The following is a 17,795-nucleotide window of genomic DNA, read 5'->3' on the forward strand; positions in this document are numbered from 1 at the left end:
ATCTTATACTCGTAGATACAGATTAAGAAGAGAGGAGGATAAAAGAGACAAAAATTGCCTTACGTAATTTATAGCTGGCTTACATGCCAGAAACCATAGATTTATGAGTTTTACAAAATACAGAGTAAAGCTGCGCAGTTTATAAAAAACTGAAATGAAGGCACTCAATGCTCCAAAAAGTTAGTCCTTAAGATAAGATTGAAGTCGATGAAGAATCAAACCAGGTTAAACATAAAAAAATAATCATATAATTTGATAAAACTCTCGAGAAAACAATCCAAATTTTGCAATATAGATCTGCAGTGGTAGACATCCTTACTTGAGAGTTACAATAATATGATATGTGTAACGTAAGGAGGTTAACTATCCATCGTCATCACCTATATCCCATATTTTCCCAACAGACCTACATATGTCATTATTCACTTTTCTTCTCCCGCCGAGTTTTGATCTCGAGTTTACCATTCATTGATTCAACATATCTGCTCGTTGATTCGACCAAAGTGCCTATTATTCAACCAAGCTCCGGCACAGGGGTAGATCAGGAAATTTCCACCCAGGAGGGAGGCCATTTAAGGCCAGGTTCACCGTTGGTGAACCTGGCCTTAAATGCCTTAAGGCCTGAACTCTCTAATTTTCGTGTCAAATTCACTTATTCAGGGTATCAGTTCATTTCTCAGTACCATATACGGTTTCTCTCTAAGCTCTAGAAGGTTTCCGAAAGACCGCATAGCTTCGATGGAGTTGTGTAATGGTGTCATCCGGGATTTGAGCATAGAACCATCTTTGTCAGTAGCCCATAGCTCTACTCTTTAAGGTTAGCACGTACGGTTGTGATTCCATTTTTACGCAATTGTCAGATTGTTAAAGTTCTGTAATAATTACGTGATGATTTTCAACTTGCAACACGAGGGGGCGCTCACAAGTCCATTTACCCGACTCGAAAAGCATCTCAGCAGTGATCGATCCGCTCCTACTTTAACGCAGAGGCGTTCATTCTTTCTCAGTTCCACGACGGCAAACACAGGAATGAAGAAGTAGTGTATCAAAGTTGGTAGACTTTCAGTGGTAAAGGATCTCCTTATGGAATAAAAATTAACGGGGATGATTCTTGCATCAGGGGTTTACATACTCCATTTTTCGTCTCTCTACTTGAGACCTATCGTCTCTCCTCCCCCCTTCAGCACTTGTTTCCAACGAGATCTCTTGTCTCGCATATGCTCCCCAAGAGAGGATGGGATTTAAATCTTTTGTGCCCACGTAATTATCGGAGTTGGTTCCAGGCGCATCAAATATTTAACAGTTAAAAACAAGGGATCTTCGATAGCTCAAAGGGGTCTTTTGTGAATCACCGGGTACAAGGGATGCAAGGGAGATTGCCATATCACAGTGACGACAGAGGACGACCATAATTTAAGTAATATCAGTATTCTGGAGCGCAGATGATGTCAATTTTTATTTCGAAAATGGAAGAATACCATATAAATTGAAATGGTTGAAGGCGTCACTTAGTGGAAGCGATTCATATCAGAAAAGAAAATACCATGTTCTTTCGCATATTATGCGCGACCGAGGTTTCGACTTACAAAGATGAACCTGATGATGACTTTGTAAGTCGAAACCTGGGTCGTGCATTATAAAATATATGTGGAAGAACGAAGTATTTTCTTTTCCGACCATATAAATTAATAATATCATATATGTCAGCTGATGATCAAGCTTTAATATGCCAGTCTACCAAAACTCTAATGAGTAGATTGTGTCAGTGCCGTATGTATAGGATGAGAATAAAAGTAAATAAAACGAAGGTTAGGTCATTTTCCAGAAAGAGAATGGCTATAAGTTGAACGTTAAAATAGGAGGGCAAAAACTCAAGCTGGTGAAAACAGTCAATGTATCTTGGAAGTGTTTTGGACGAAAACGGTCAAAAGAGGAGGGACACGTGGAGAAGAATTGCGTTAGGCAAAGAAGCTTTCACAAGAGCTGTGGAGAGGATTGATGACAGGAACGTTAAGTAAGGATGTTGAGAAAAGGCTCGTTAGAACTTTGTTATGGAGTGTAGTTATGTAAAGCCCGGAAACTTGGCCATTGAAGCAGGATGATGGATAAATATTGGAAGGTTTTGGACTGTGGGTGAGTAGAAGGGTTTAAAAGTTGAAGAGGACAGAAAGGAAAACAAGCGTGGAAGTGCTAGGAATAGTGTGAGAGGAAAGGGGATTTTTGGGGGAAATCATAAGGAGACAGGAAACACGGATACCAAGCATATTGATTGGCAATGGGATATTAAAGACTGTGATAGAGGAGAAAATTTTAGGTAAACGAGGAAGGTACAGGAATAGGACAGGGATGTTGGATGGAGTAAAGGGAGGAAGTATACGGAGATTAAGACAAATTGTTGTAGGATGTTGGGTTGTGTTTTCTCTGTAGAGTCAAGAGTATTATTTGGTTTTTGTGCCTATTCAAAACCTACATAAACGGATAGTGTATCTAGAGAGATATACCTCTCCATAGAGTATAGCAGGAAACCACACTCAATTATCTATCCCTAGAATTAAATAATGAACACAATAGATGAGTTCTGGCAACTATGGGTCTTGGCCCAATTGGCCGTGTGCTGTGCCCGGCAGTGGGGGGAGGCAAGGCTTCCTCGGTTATCATCTCACAAAATCCTTGTAATGCGAAAGCGGAAATAGCAGAATACAGAAGATACAGAAAAGAACCTATTAGTTATAATAGGACCTTGGAATGTTTGGACAATATTGAGGACAGGAAAATTAGAAAATATTAAGCGAGAAATGGGAAGAGGAAATATAGATGCTTTTGGCCTATGCAAGGTGAGACGGAAGGATAGCCAGGATTACTGGAGTGATAGTTATTGAGTAGTATACAGCGAAGGGAATGAGAGCTAGCGAGGAAAGGCTATCATGCTTAATAAAAAGGTAATAATAAGGTAAATAACAAAACAAGTGACTGATAAAATATCACTAGAAGTAAAAGCAGAACCGAAGAACTTGGCCATTCTTCATGTATACACACCATCAAGCTATCATATGTAGGAAGAAGTTGATAGGGTATATGATCATTTAGTGGACATAGTCACTTATGTTCCTGTAGGGAAACATTTGATATTGACGTGGGATTGGAATATATTGGTAGGCGAAGAAAGAGATGGTAGAGAGGTGGGGCACAGCATTTAATGAACCATGAGCCAATGTGGGGAGAAAGCAATAGAGTTCTGCAGGAGGCAGGGATTAACTACCAACACTTGGTTTATATTGAATGAATGTAAAACTCCAATAGCCGTAAACAGTTACAGCAAAACTGTTTACGCCTATTGGAGTTTTACATTCATTCAATATTACTAGCCGTAAGAGCTCATTTCTATCAATATTACTTGGTTTATAAACCGCAAAACGACATGAGGTAGACATGGAAATTACCCGGAAATTCAGGGAGATGTCAAGTAGACCATATATGGCTAGATACAGATTTAAAAACAGCGTAATTTATTCGCACAGTATACTAGGACAGGCACAGCCCTTAATTTAATAATAATGCAGCGTACCCTCTGATTAAAAAAGGCAAAACCGGGAAGACAGTTTAGGAAATGGAATATGGATGCATTAGCAGGGGCAACAAGAAAGAAGTATCTGTAGGCTTTAGAGAAAATTATATGTGAGAACAGGAAGCTGCGTACCATAGTGTAAGTACGAGAAAGTTTGCATAGGATGGGGGAAATCGATGTACTGCAGAGTAAGTTAAAACCCTGTCAGGAAGTAAGAAGGAAAAAATTATTGCAAGCAATCAGAGATAGGACAGGAAAAATATTAGTTGAACCAGAAAAGATCCAAGAGAGTTAGAAGGAATATAGGAATTATATACAGAATACCTGTATGTAGAAGAACTACAAGTTTTGTTTTAAAAGTATTGGGAAATGTTCCGGAAAAATAGATTTATTTCAGATAATCCTATAATGCCTTAAAAATCTTCATAGTACAACCCTTGAGCATCGACACACTTTTTCCAGCGGCTTTTCTTAACTCGCAGGCTCCCTGGTAGGCGATTCCGGAAGGCCATAGCAAGCTTCTTTGACGGCACGTAGGGTCCCATGGTGGGGTCCTTTGAGGGAGGATATGTATCACTTTTTGGAATAGGAAGTAGTCTGCTAATGCCAAGTCGGGATTGTAAGGGGGTTGAGGAATCATCGCAATGCCGTTTTTCGTCAGGTAGTCGGCTACCTTTGAGCCTCAAGCGCTCAAGACCTTCGGGACGAGTTAAGCGGTAATCTTACGCATCGCTTAATTTTCAGTGATAATGATGTTCAATGTCATCTTATTAATGCTAATACGATCTGCGATCATGCGTTCACTAAACTGTTGGTCTGAACTCAGCACTTCACGTGCACGTACGTTTTCGTCGGTTCTTGACGTCGACGGCCGTCTATCGCGGGGCTCGTCCTTCACACTCTTTCGGTCATCTTAGAAGAAATTATGACGCTTCAAAACTACAGTGTGTGGCATACTGTCATCCTTGAACACTTTGCGAATCATGCCAAACGTCTCCGTACCCTATTTCCCCAGTCCAACGCAAAATTTGATGACGTTCCGCTGTTCAATCGTACGCTGCATTTTGTGCTTGCACGGAGTCACTCGACAGGGATGCACTAAAAACACGATCTAGCCTAAGCGAACGCTCACAAACGATTGGCACTTGGCGCGCGTTGATGGTCAAACCCCCCACCACCGAGCCTGCGTGGTGCGACGTACAGTCACGTCAGGAAAAAATTGTTCCCGATGCTTTTTATACAAACCATGTATATGTTCGGTAAACCATTAGGCCATAAAGGTTACACATATGTAGAAAGGGAACATGGCATATATGAGGATAGCTTAGGTCCAGGGTTAAATGATAGCAAGAGAGAAAGGACATTAAGGGGATTGAAATGAAAGAAGGCCATGAAGGTAGATAATATTCCCATGAAACTACTTCAGGAAAAATTGGAAGGAAGAGTTGTTATGGGCTAATTTCTAGCATTTATGAAGTTAAAAAATTTTGACAGAAGACTTCGTCAGATCACTGCTAGTTCCTATTCCAAAAAAAAAGGAAAGGCAGCCATATTTGGGGACTACAGAAGAATAAGTTTGATTTCGCTTGCAGCTTAAGTAGTTCTCAGTATTATTAATAAAATGATGGAGAGCAAGGCGAATGATTACCGCGGAGTTATCAATTTGGGTACAGGAAGAGGTGAGGCATGCAAGATACAAGAGCAGTAATGACATCATTAAAAGAGAGGATAATACAATCAGGATGTATTTATTTGCTTGGAACATTTTGAAAAGAGAGAAATATTGACTGCAATCAGGTTGTATCTGTCAGTTTCTTAGATTTTGAAAAGGCGTTAAATTAAGGAAATTGGGTAGAATTAATGAATACATTTCAGAAATTAAGAGTAGATTGGAGGTTAAGGAGACTTATTCACAACCTGTACGTGTGCCACACTGCTCGGATGCTAGTGGCACATGGAGAGTCTGGATGCTAGCATTAGGAAAAGGAGAAGACAGGGGTGTCCCATATCACCTTTACTTTTCAGCGTACATGTGGAAGAAGTGGTAATAGAGGCATGGGAGAATTGGTGGTAGGAATGAAAATAAGTGGAGAATTAATGATATCAGATATGTCAGCTGATAATCAGGCTTTAGTTTGACAGCTAACTAAGAGGTTGCAAACTCTGCTGAGTGCATTGAGTCATTGCATTTGTTATGGGATGAGAGTGAATATAAATAAAACAAAGGTTATGAAGTTTCCCATAAAGAGAATGGTAACAAATTGAATGCTAAAATTGGATGGCGTCAGGCGGAACTGTGTGCCTATCTTTGGAATAGTCAAAGTAGTATCGACATAAGGAGAAGAATTGCATTAGGCAAAGAAGCTATCATAAAGAGGTGAGGATTGATGACAGAGACATTGAGTAAGAATGTTAAGAAAAGGCTTGTTAGAACTTTGAAATGGAGCGTATTCATGTACAGCATGGAAATTTGGTCATTGAAATAGGATGATGGACAAAGATTGGAGGCTTTTGAAATGTGGGTGAGGAAAAGGATAGAGAAGATGAAATGGACAGAAAGGAAACCAAGGGAGTAAGTACTAGGAATGGTGGGGTAGGAGAGGGGATTTTTGGGAGAAATTATAAGAAGACAGAGAAAATGGATGCAAGGTTATTGTTTGGCAATGAAATGTTGAAGACTATGATTTAGGGGAGAATTTTAGGCATACAAGGAAGGAGAAGGAATAGAATAGGGTTGTTAGGTGGAAAGGAGGAAGGAAGTATAAGGAGATGAAAAGGGACTGTGTTGTAGAGTGGGATATAGGTTTGTGTTTTCCTAGGAGAGACAAGAATATTAATTGCTTTTGTCCATCAACCTCTACATTAACTGTTAGAAGACCAATATCACATTTGCATCCTTGTTTATAAAATCATCGTGTGTTTTATGAATAACTATGAAATCATGGTTTAAAATATGTCAATGGTATTTGAAGACATGTAGCTTTTCTTCAGTTCAATGTTACCTATTGTTTGCATCAATAATGGTACTACCTACCTTTGAATTGGATTGACTAATATTTAATAAATTCTGAAACAGCGGTCCACATAGAAATCTTCTTCAGATCCAGAAGAAATTATTATTTCCCTAACAATTTCATAATCAATGTCAAATTGCCTTCTCCAATTAACACCAAAAAACACACTAAGTCATGAAAATAACAGTTTCAGGTTTAACTTTGTGGAATTCCTTCATTATGAGGGTAAAAAGAAACTTAGCACTTCCACAATAAAGCTTTTCTTGTGGAGTGTTAAGTTTCTTTTTACCCTTACACTAAGTCATAGGTTATTGCAGATATTGCCGATAGCTTGTCCAACATGAGCATCCATGATAAATAAAAGAGGGTGGTCCCAACATATTTTTGCAGGGGTGGGAACTTTCAGGGGACCCTCTAGACTAATAGGAGCATGCCCACCATGTTATTTAGCTGTTACTTTATCACAAAGGCTGGGAAAATATTTTATGTAGAAATGCCCACAAGATCTAGTTCAAGAAGAAAAGGCCCAATTATATTATTTAAAAATAAATAATTAGGTACTGTAAAAAATTTACATACTCAAAAGAATGATTAAAATTATTACAAGGAAGTATGCAAAATTGACGAGGGCCATACTGTAGAGTCAAATGTCAAGTTGTGTCTTTTGCTTGTAAAGGCAAGCAAATGTATTTTTGTGTAATTACTAGTTCCCGTCTAAAGCCTGGGTTCATCCAAATCCTACCCAAACTGGAAGAATAATGATAATAATATCATAGGTTTATTAGAAATTTTTACATTATAAGATAGAATAATATTGGATTCAATTCAAAAAAATCTTGTAAAATGTACTGTCTCTTACAAAAATATCCAAATTTATGTTATCAACGTTACAATTGCAACTTGGCATATAAAGCCATCCCTGGTTTACTAACAACATTCCAATATATCGAGGCACTTTCCATTAGGGGAACTAGGAGAAACTTGATTTTCTAGTCTTGATTGAAGCTGACATTGAAAGTCCACACCTCTCTGCCACCTGCCTCATATCAATTGCCTTTACAGATAGAATTCCTTTTAATTTTTGCGCTCCAATCATGTGATTATTTTATAAACAACCTATTTTTATTCATGACACATGTGTATTTCATATCTCTTTCAACTCCCGCAATGGATGCTGGTTCACGAATGAATCATGACATGCTAAAGGATTTTCCTGCATGGAGCAATGAAAAACTGCATTGAGAATCACCAATTTAATGCAGGTAATCAATGAATATTAAATGTCAGAATGACTCACACAAAAGATAATACATGGTAAAATCATAATATTCTTTAAGGTACAAAAATATTCTGGTTGATCAATTTATTCCAGAGTTGTTATATAATCCTTTTTGCATGGTTCCAAGGGAAAGGTATATGAGAACAGTTCAGGTTCAATTATAGACCAGGATTCAGTTACCAGTTGAAAATGTCAAATGCATTGTAAAAGTCAGTATACCATTCAAACAATTGATATTTTGGTGACTCCTACACTAAAATGAGCTTAACATCATCCATATAATTAATCCAATTTGGTGATTTTATATGAATGACTTTAGAGATTGTTTTTTCCTTTCTTAGTGTTGAAGCTGGAATCTATTCTAATTGTACCGAAGACATGCCTACTTTTTGTTATTATAAAGTTTATGCAATCCAATATTTTAGTGTATCATATCAAGAGCTTTTATGAACATTTTGAATAACAGTATATAATGGCTGTCAGTTATTTTTGAAGTTTTTCATTTTCAAGATTTGGGATTGAAAGCAAAGCTGCCTTTATTTTATTATGCCATCTGCAGAAATAAAAGAGAAAATTGGTCCATTACATTATTTCTTAAGAGCAATTTTATCTGAATATAATTACATAATTTTTGAAGACACATAAAATTATAAAATATGCTGTCTATAACCTGATTCATACCAATTCTCTCAGAATAATTTCATCACTGTGATTGTAATAGCAAGTACTCAACACAAATGGTTTTAACAATCATCTACCAGGTTTGTCTTCAAATGTCACAATTCATTGGTAAGCATGTTAATTTTCCCAGTCGGTTTCCAATTATTATTTAGTTTTCATATACAATTTTAGTATTTGATTCAGTATTGTGTTTGGGCTGTTTACACTGCCGATTTTATGTCCATTTGATGTGATTATGGATGATATTTTTGGAATATCTCCGAAATCAGAAGATTCATGGCAGTTTTCATTCTGACCAAGTGCTGAATTTTTGCTCGCTTGATCACCCTGCTGTGTTTCATCAGTCTGAAATCATATACATGATAATTAAAAATACAAGATTTTACAAAAGCATTCAACATGAATTGATGAAAAAGTTGAATAGTTCTTGCTTAAGTTCTTTAATACCTTTTTAGTTTAGTTAAGTGCAGATTGTAGGCTGCAGCATCATTTTGAGAATAATGCTTCACATATAGCTAGATTTATGCTTATGAGATTGATTTTTGCATAAATGGAAATTTGGAGATATTATCTATGTGAGCTGGAGTACTTGTTAGCTTAACATAGTGTGGAAAGTGAAATAGGAGATGTTTAGTAAATGACATGGAGTAATTGAATTAGGATGGGCTTTGTGAGAAACATGAAATGGTGAAGTTCCTTATGGGTTGAATATTATGTGAATATTACTTGTGAATAGGAAAGTGAAAAAAATAATTCATCTTTATCTTTCATACTGGTAATGGGAAATGCATAGGCTCATTGACATCGGTGATGTAAATAAAATACAGTCAATCCAAAGTTGGAACTTAATTCAATGTCGTGGTTTAATTTAATACCCTCCTAAGTATTTAAAATTAAGTTTCAATGAAAAATTGCCAATATTTAGCAACAGCTCTAGTAAAAAAATAAATTTGTGTTTGCACTTTAGGTTTGGCTGAAAAAATAAATTTTATACTAAATAGCTTTGTATGATGGGTATAGGTTTTCAATTGGTGTCAACATATCACATAGTTTCAGACATGATATGGTGGAATTTGAACATGATAATAACCAAATGAACACTTTTCCACTGTATATTAATTTATTATAATACTGATTTTGATGCACATCATCTTCAGGTCAAAGTCATGGTCTGAAGGTAGAATATACAAATCTATTCAAGATAATATTACTTTTGCAGCTTTCCAATGTCATAACTAGTAACAAAATCTGAAGGAAGACCTGCTTCACATCAACCCCTTGCTAACTATCACATTTGAAAATGACAAAAAATTTGCAATTTTTATCACTAAATAGCAAAAAAATTCATTTTCTCAGTTTAAATGCTCTTCCTATAGTTTCATCCATACCTCTAAACCACAGTACCATGATCCATCCCAAATAAATGACTGGTTTTTGGAGATAAAGGAAATATTTGCCAATTTGTTGATTATATCTGGTGGTAATGGCACCATGTAATAGGTTTTAGTGGCGGGGATAATTCAAAATTAATTTCATAACAATGTTAGCTTTAAATGCATACATACTTTTTTGTGCACTCTGTTGTAGAGCTCATCATATTTTCTTGGTCCATTTTCCATATGTCTTGGCATTTCTCTTGTCCCTCGCAGTAGAAGTACTGTTGATGAACCTACCTCACCGAAATTGGTTTGTGATTTTGTCTTGAAGAGAAGGAATATAAATTGATTAATATCTTCAATGTATGTAAGAAGGTTATGTTAAATGTTTAAGAAGGTATATTTTTCATTAATTTATCTCATCAGTATGTTCATTTATGGAAAGGAATTTATTAACTGTCAGGCACATGTTGGTCATTCATTAATTCCATAGAATATGTAAAAACTCAAGTATCGGAAAAGGAAATCTTCCAATGAGGTGATGGCCATGGTTTTTTAGGATGTATGCAGAATTATCTACATCAATTACTTGCATTAAGGACTTGATAGACAAAAAGATAAATGGCAAGTATTATGAGACGTTATTGCATCAATACAGCAAAGAAATTTAGAGAAATATTACCTCATTTGACCAAGAAAAAAATTCTCTTCCATCAAGACAATACTTGGCTGCACATCTATGAAGTTTCAATTGTAAAAATTATGGAATTTAAGTCCAAAAAATACATACATTATTCCACTGTATTCATCAGATTTGACCCCCAGTGACTTTTTTTAATATCCAAACTTAAAAGAAATGGCTCAGTGGAAAACCATACACTTTGAAAAAGGAGATCATCACAGTACAGATGCCTGAAAAGATTATAGCCTACACGGTGTTCAATCTATCTGACATGCATTACTATTTAAAAGGCCCTCCACTTAAGCTATTAATTAATTATTCCATATTAAATCACCAAACCCCATATGCTCTTACAAGCCAGTTTTCCTTTATATTTGCTTTGTGTGTAAAGCAAAAACAATGACAGTGGCTGCATAGATACTCAGAAAATGATCAAATTAGTTAAAATAGGAACTTGGAATGTAAGGATAGTGATGAGGATGGGAAATTAGAGAATGTAAAGCAAGAGATTAAGAGAGGAAATATTGATACTTTAGGGCTATGTTTGGTGAGATGGAAGGGTAGTGGGGATTACTGGAGTGATACTTATAAAGTAATATAGATCAGAGGGGAAGAGAGTCAATGAGAGATGGCTATAATACTAAGAAAGAAAGTAGGTAGAAGCATGGTAAACATAGAGAAAGTGACTAGTGGAATATTATTAGTAGAAGTAAAGTGGAGCCAAAGAACTTGGTCATTTGGTGGAATCATTTGGTAGCCATGGAGGATTGAAATACAACAGTAGGCAAAGGAAGAGATGTTAGTGAGGTAAGGCCCTATGGTTTAGGTACAACAAATGACTGTGGGGGAAAGTAATACAATTCTGCAGGAGTCAGAGGTTCATCATCACCAACACTCGGTTTAGACATCTCATAAAGCATTGGTATAATTGGAAAATGTCAGGGGATACAGAAAGTTATAGCTTAGATTATATTATGGTTAGGCACAAATTTAGGAACAGTCATCAATTTGCACAGCTTCTTATGAGTGGATATGAACTCTGATCATAATTTAGTTGTTTTGAAGTGTAGCATCGGTTTCAAAAAGACAAGGGGGGTAGGCAAGGAAATGGAATATAGAAGCATTAAATGGATTGACAAGAAGGAAGTATCAGCAGACTGTAGAGAAAATCATGGAGGATGGTAAAGAGCTAAGTACTATCAAAGAAAATAGGAATGTATCTAGAAAGGGATGTCGAAAGCTGCAAAAGAAACTATAGGAACTGTAAATGTGAAAGGACAAGGAAACCATGGGTCACGGATGAGATAATTAGAGAGATAGATGAGAGAAGGAAATGAAAGTATGGAAATACAGAGTTAGGTAGAAGGAAGTATAGTAAGTACAGTGAGTTAAATAATAAATTGACATGGGTAAATATACTGTAAAAGGATCATGGTGAAAGATGCAGTGCGAGAATATGGAAAGTTTACAGAGAATGGGTGGAAAAGGTGCATCATGCAGGTAGGTGAAAGCACCGTCAGGGAGTAAAAAGGAAAAATCATAGCAAACAATTGATGATAAGTCGAGAAAAATACTCAATGAACCAGAAAATATTCGCTAGAAATGGAAGAAGTATATAGGGGAGCTGTATGGTGAAGGCATTAGACCAGCAAGGTTAGACACATTAGGAGAGTATGTCGTAGATGAGGATAGCTTGGGTCCAGGGTATTTGGTGGTGTGATAGAAAAGGCATTTAGGGAATTGAAATTAAATAAGGCCATGAGGGTAGACAAAATTGCTGCAAAATTACTGAAGGGTTTCGGGAAATGTGGGATAAAGAGTTTTTATGTACTAGTTCATAGCATTTATGAGAGAGGAATTTGGCCAGAAGACTGTAAGATCAATTTTTTCTCCTATACCAAACAAAGGGAATGCATATACATGTTATATGTGAGGAACTCAGAACAATAAGCTTTATTTTGCATACAGCTTAAATTGCCTTAGAATCATTGATAAGGGGATGGAGAGCAGGGAAATGAATATTTAGAGGACCATCAGTTTTGGTTCAGGAAGGGGAGAGGCATTCGTGATGCCATAGCAGTAATGATATCATTAAAAGAGAAGAATATGAAATACAATCAGGATGTATTGGTTTGCTTGGAAAATTTTGATAAGCTATTTGATAGAGTAAATTTGAACGAATTAATGAATATATCAAGGAAGATAGGAGTAGATTGGGGATAGACAACTTATCAGTAACCGGTACACATTGCAGACTGCTTAGGTGTGAGTGATAGAAGGAGATTTGGAATGGGCAGTGTTAGAAAGAGGAGTATGACAGGGGTGTCCAGTTTTACCTGCACTTTTCAACGTATATGTGGTGGAAATGGTAAAAAAGGAATGGGAAAAAACTAGAGATAGGAATGAAAGCTGACAGGGAATTCATAAAATCAGTTAAGTTTACTGATGATCAAGCTTTAACTTGTCAGTTAGTCAAGAAGTTGCTACCTATGCTGGGTGCATTGAGTCAGTGGAATAGGTTTGAGAATGAATGTAAATGAAACATAGGGGTGTTATTAGGTTTTCTATGAAGAGGAAAGCTAAGCTATATGTTAAAATAGAAGGGCAAAAAGTAGAGCAGTTGGAACAGTTTACCTATTTCAGAAGTGTTTTGGATCAAAGCAGGGAAATTTGGAGAAGAATTTTATCGGGTAAAGAAGCTTTCACTAGGAGGAGGGAATTAATGATGGGGACTTTGAGTAAGGATACTAATAAAAGTTTCATTGAAACCTTTATTTTGAGCATGGTTTTGTGTGGTGCAGAAATATTTTCATTGAAGTAGGATAATAGGCATAGATGGGAGGCTTTTGAAACATAGGTGTAGAGGAGGATGGAGAAGGTGAAGTGGAAAGAAAGTAAAACAAATGAGGAAGTGCTAGGTATGATGGGGCAGGAGAGATGATTGCTGGAAGAACTCAAAAGGAGGCAGGAAAGATGCATTCAGGGTGTTTTGATTGGTTATGGGATGTTGAAGACTGTAATAGAGGGGAGAATGGGGAAGGAGCAGGAATAGGATAGGCATGTTGGAAGGGATGAAGGGAGGAAAAAATTTAATAAAGATATCACTCAAGATAAAAAGCTTGGAATTATTGGGGAAAGACAGACTTTAAAAATAAAGGGATAATGATCAGCAAAGGAACATTAGGAAAAGTAAGCATTAAGAAGCAGTAGATTCTATGAGGGATAATTAGGAGGGTGGATGAGAGAAGGAAATGGGATAGCATTAATTTGGAGATATTTCACAGATGAGAAATTTGGAGTATCCTCTTTGCAAAATGTTGGGAGGAATTGATTTTCAGGGGATATAACAAGGCAGCCACTATGCAGGTATAACAAGGTAAACACTATACAGCCCATGCAAGATTAGTCCTATGTATACTAATTGGTATTGACATGAAAGTCATTAATGGTGTTGAAATGCATTCAGTGTGAGTGGAATGGATATACATAAGAGTTTTATAATGATGAGATTAGATCAGCTAGTATTGAAAGAGAAGAGGAATGTCATTAAGACAAGAAATTCTGGAGTTGCTAAATTGCAAGATAGAAAAAACTTTGATTGGAAATGTAGTCACACAAGGATTGAGGAATGGATAACATCTATAAAGAATAACTATGCACTCAAGAAACTATGGAAGGAAGGGTTATTTCTTAATAATTCTATAATATATTGAGAGAAGAATTTAGCCAGCAGAATTCATTTTGCCAATTTCGTTCCCATCTGGAAAAAGATTGAACCAAAAGTATATGAAGAATGTGAAACCATAAGTTAAATATCAAATGTAAATCTATTAATTAGAGTATTCAGTAGGTTATGTAATAGCACAAAGAATAAATAGTTGACGGTCATTTATGTTTAGATGGGGGAGGAAAGCACATGATTCCATTTCAGTGATAAGAGCAATAGTGGAATAGAACATAATTAATATACAGTTAAAGTACATTTTGGTCCTTTACCTTATAACAGGAAAGAGAAACAGTTATTGAACAAGGAACATTTATTGCATTTATGGGTTTGCTGAAAGCACTGCAAAGGTAAGGGGATAAACTCATTTGGCATATGTTGAGGCACAGTACTCTGCTGGAGATAATTCTGTGGGACAATTTGAACTGAGAAACTACCAAGGCAGCCCCAGATTCTATGGCTAAGGAAAGAGCTAATGTTTAAAGGCAAGAGGGTGTTAATTAGGACAGTCATCTGTTGGAGAAATACATTAAATCAATCTTAGGATTCTTCATTGTTATAATACTTCCAATACATTCAAATATTGTAAAAAATTAAGTGGTTAAATTATGAAAACATAAAGTGATAATTATGGTGATACATACTGGGTCTTGGATAAGGAGTTTCCATATGCCCGTTGGATTTTCAGCCCATGTTAAAACAGACATGAATCTCCATCGTTGAAATCCATTACTAGAATCATCAGCTGGCCTCACCTTTAGAAGTTGTGCAGTTGTACCTTATATAAAGATGTTTTGGTTTATGAGCTAAATTATATTGAATTTTAAGCAGAGTTATAAAATAAATTGGGTGGCTATGAAATTTACATTAGTAATCATTGATCAAAATAAATGGAGTGAATAATTACCAGAAGGCGAGGTCAAGTATATTTGAAGTGCTCCTCTGACAGAGTAATTAATACTAGCCTCTAGTTCAATATGTTCCAAGTAATTGATTTCTTCTCCCTCTTCATTTGTGCTTTTCTTATATAAATAATAATCAAGTGATTCCTTTTGAGGTCTCCTGCATCCCGTGGAGTAGAAAATAAGCTCAATGGGCGAATTTGATGTTAAAACCATGTTGTTACTGAAATATATTTTGAGAAATGTTTTCAATGCTAGTCTAGATCAAAATATGAGTACATTATTTTTTAGGTGAATCTAAAGAGAAGAAAAAATGAGCTTTTTTCAAAGAGTGCTTAATCATTAGAAATTACTGTTAGAATCCAGGTATAAGGTAACCTTGAGCAATTTTCATGGTAGAAACAAAGGAAACTTCTCATAATACCCTATTAGTTCATCAGTAAAGTTTTGAAAGTGAGAATGCCATTATATTTTATGTTTTCCCATCTCCTGCCTATTTTCTGAGCGGTAAATGACAGAGCCTCATAATCTGCAACCCTTTTTGGAAGCGATAGACAATTGGCTTGAACTTCTTCCATTATTCCAGCAAGGCAATGCATTGATCTTTTTGAGATTTGCCAAATATATGGGATTTAACCACCTGATAAATCTCAGATATCACAATAAGGAAGCCCTAATTGAATGGTAACCTTAATTTGTTTCATTTTTGTTCAATGTATTAAATGAGCTGATTTTAAAAGGAGATATTTTAACTAAAACCCATAATTTTCATCCGTTTATTTAGCTCATAAATAAAATTGAGATTTCATGCTAAGTGAATCAACACTTTGATTCAGAAATCTTCCATATCATTTATGTCATTAGAAAACCTTATAATAATTATTATTCGGCTTTATACAGGTGAGGTTTTATTGTTTCTATTTTTGTACCAGTTACAATGTAAATATTACTAATATCTGTAATTTCTTGAAAACTTGGATTTATTCCAAAAGCTTGAAATGGTTAGGCTTGTGTAATTTTTCATGTCTGTCCACATGAATAATACAAAAAAAGAGGTAAGCCTAGCGGTAAACCTTCAATCCCTCCTCGTCAAGTCTCCACTTAGGGCATATTGCATGTTATTTGCAACCTTTGTGGGAACAGTATTTTAATATATAACTGTGCTAATAACCTATACCACTTTAATACAAATCAACAACAGTTTTTAAGGTCATAACTTTTCTGAAAGTCTGAATGAATTATAGCTGTACACATTTAAATGATAAAAAGTAAAATATCAGTTTTAAATGGGAGGCTACACATTGGCAAGTAACATTTCAGAGTTCAGACCGCGGAAGTAGGATTGAAATATATATTCAGGTGTACTTAAACCTAAATCAAAAGATAATGCATTACCTCATTTCTGCTTGCACTAAGCAGATTCCTGGTGTTGGGACTGTAACCCATTGCTCTGCAGCATTTACTAGTGAAAATGCATCCATTAATCCAAACCCAAACCTTGGGTTGACCAATAGTCCGGCTCCATTTTTCTTCCAGCCCATATTATGAGCTAGTGGTGATGGTTGGGATGTCCAAACTACCAAATGCTGAACATCTCTCCATGTAAGAGATGGACTGATATGAAAAATAATGAATTTTTAGGCAGGTTTGATCTTTACATTCATATTGCAGATGATATTGTGGGTTTTGTGGTACAAGACTTTGAAAACACACTAAATTTTCACACTACATGAAGCGCATAATATATTACACAAAAATATTATAAAGTCTGCACATATAAAATGTATTCTAGAGAGACTCTGTAGAAGCCTGGTAACAATCTGGAATTATTCCTGATGTTTTGAAATTGTCAAAACAATGCCATTCAACAAAAAAGAAGACTGGGATAGTCCATCCAGTTATCACCCAGTATCCATCATTCCCATCTTTGGTAAATATTTGAATGATAATAATATATCAACTAATCTCATTTTGATGGACGATTTAGTTCGCCTCAAAATTTGGTTTTAGGCTAGGTAAATAACTATTCAAGCTGTGGATTATATTATTATTTTATTATATGCAATCTACCAGTTAAGGTAGGTATTTGCATAAATACAAGCTACCAAATGGTCCAGTGACAAATCCCTTGTCTTGCATGACAAAACAACCTGGCATCCAACATAAAAGTTGGCTGATTTTCAATTCCACATACTTCTTTCCTCTTTTCATTTTGTCTAATATGCCTATCCTATTTATTTCCTGTTCTAGTTTGCCTAACATTCTCCCCCCTATAACAGTCTTCAATATCCCTCTGCCAATAAATATGCTTTGCATCCATTTCTTCTATCTGTTTATGATTTCTCCCAGCAACCCTCTTTCCTTCCCCACTATACCTACCACCACCACCACTTTCTCATTTGTTTTCCTTTCTGCCCATTTCACCTTCTCCATTCTTCTTCACACCCACATTTCAAAGTCGTCCAATCTACCTCTATTATTTTGCTTCAACAATAATGCTTCCATGCTGCACAAATCCACAATCCATGCAAAAATTTTGAGGAGCTTTTTCTTATGATCCTTACTCAATGCT

The 17,795-nt window shown here is 35.9% G+C and overlaps 1 protein-coding gene across 1 annotated transcript in view; it reads right to left on the bottom strand.

Annotated features, from left to right (window-relative positions):
- Nucleotides 1-7,723: 7,723 nt before the first annotated feature.
- The window catches only part of LOC139695464 (neuroendocrine convertase 1-like), a 154,384-nt gene continuing 144,312 nt past the window's right edge, over nucleotides 7,724-17,795 (bottom strand). The window contains exons 10-15 of the mRNA XM_071594250.1: nucleotides 16,619-16,837; nucleotides 15,229-15,446; nucleotides 14,966-15,099; nucleotides 10,105-10,239; nucleotides 8,744-8,884; nucleotides 7,724-7,792 (exon numbers count right to left, since the gene is read on the bottom strand). Coding sequence (XP_071450351.1) covers nucleotides 7,724-7,792; nucleotides 8,744-8,884; nucleotides 10,105-10,239; nucleotides 14,966-15,099; nucleotides 15,229-15,446; nucleotides 16,619-16,837 — 916 coding nt within the window. The remainder of the gene's footprint in view (nucleotides 7,793-8,743; nucleotides 8,885-10,104; nucleotides 10,240-14,965; nucleotides 15,100-15,228; nucleotides 15,447-16,618; nucleotides 16,838-17,795) is intronic.

The sequence above is a fragment of the Hetaerina americana genome, unplaced genomic scaffold (genome assembly GCF_022747635.1).
Source record: "Hetaerina americana unplaced genomic scaffold, ioHetAmer1.1.p SCAF_6, whole genome shotgun sequence".
In the NCBI taxonomy this organism is placed as follows: domain Eukaryota; kingdom Metazoa; phylum Arthropoda; class Insecta; order Odonata; family Calopterygidae; genus Hetaerina; species Hetaerina americana.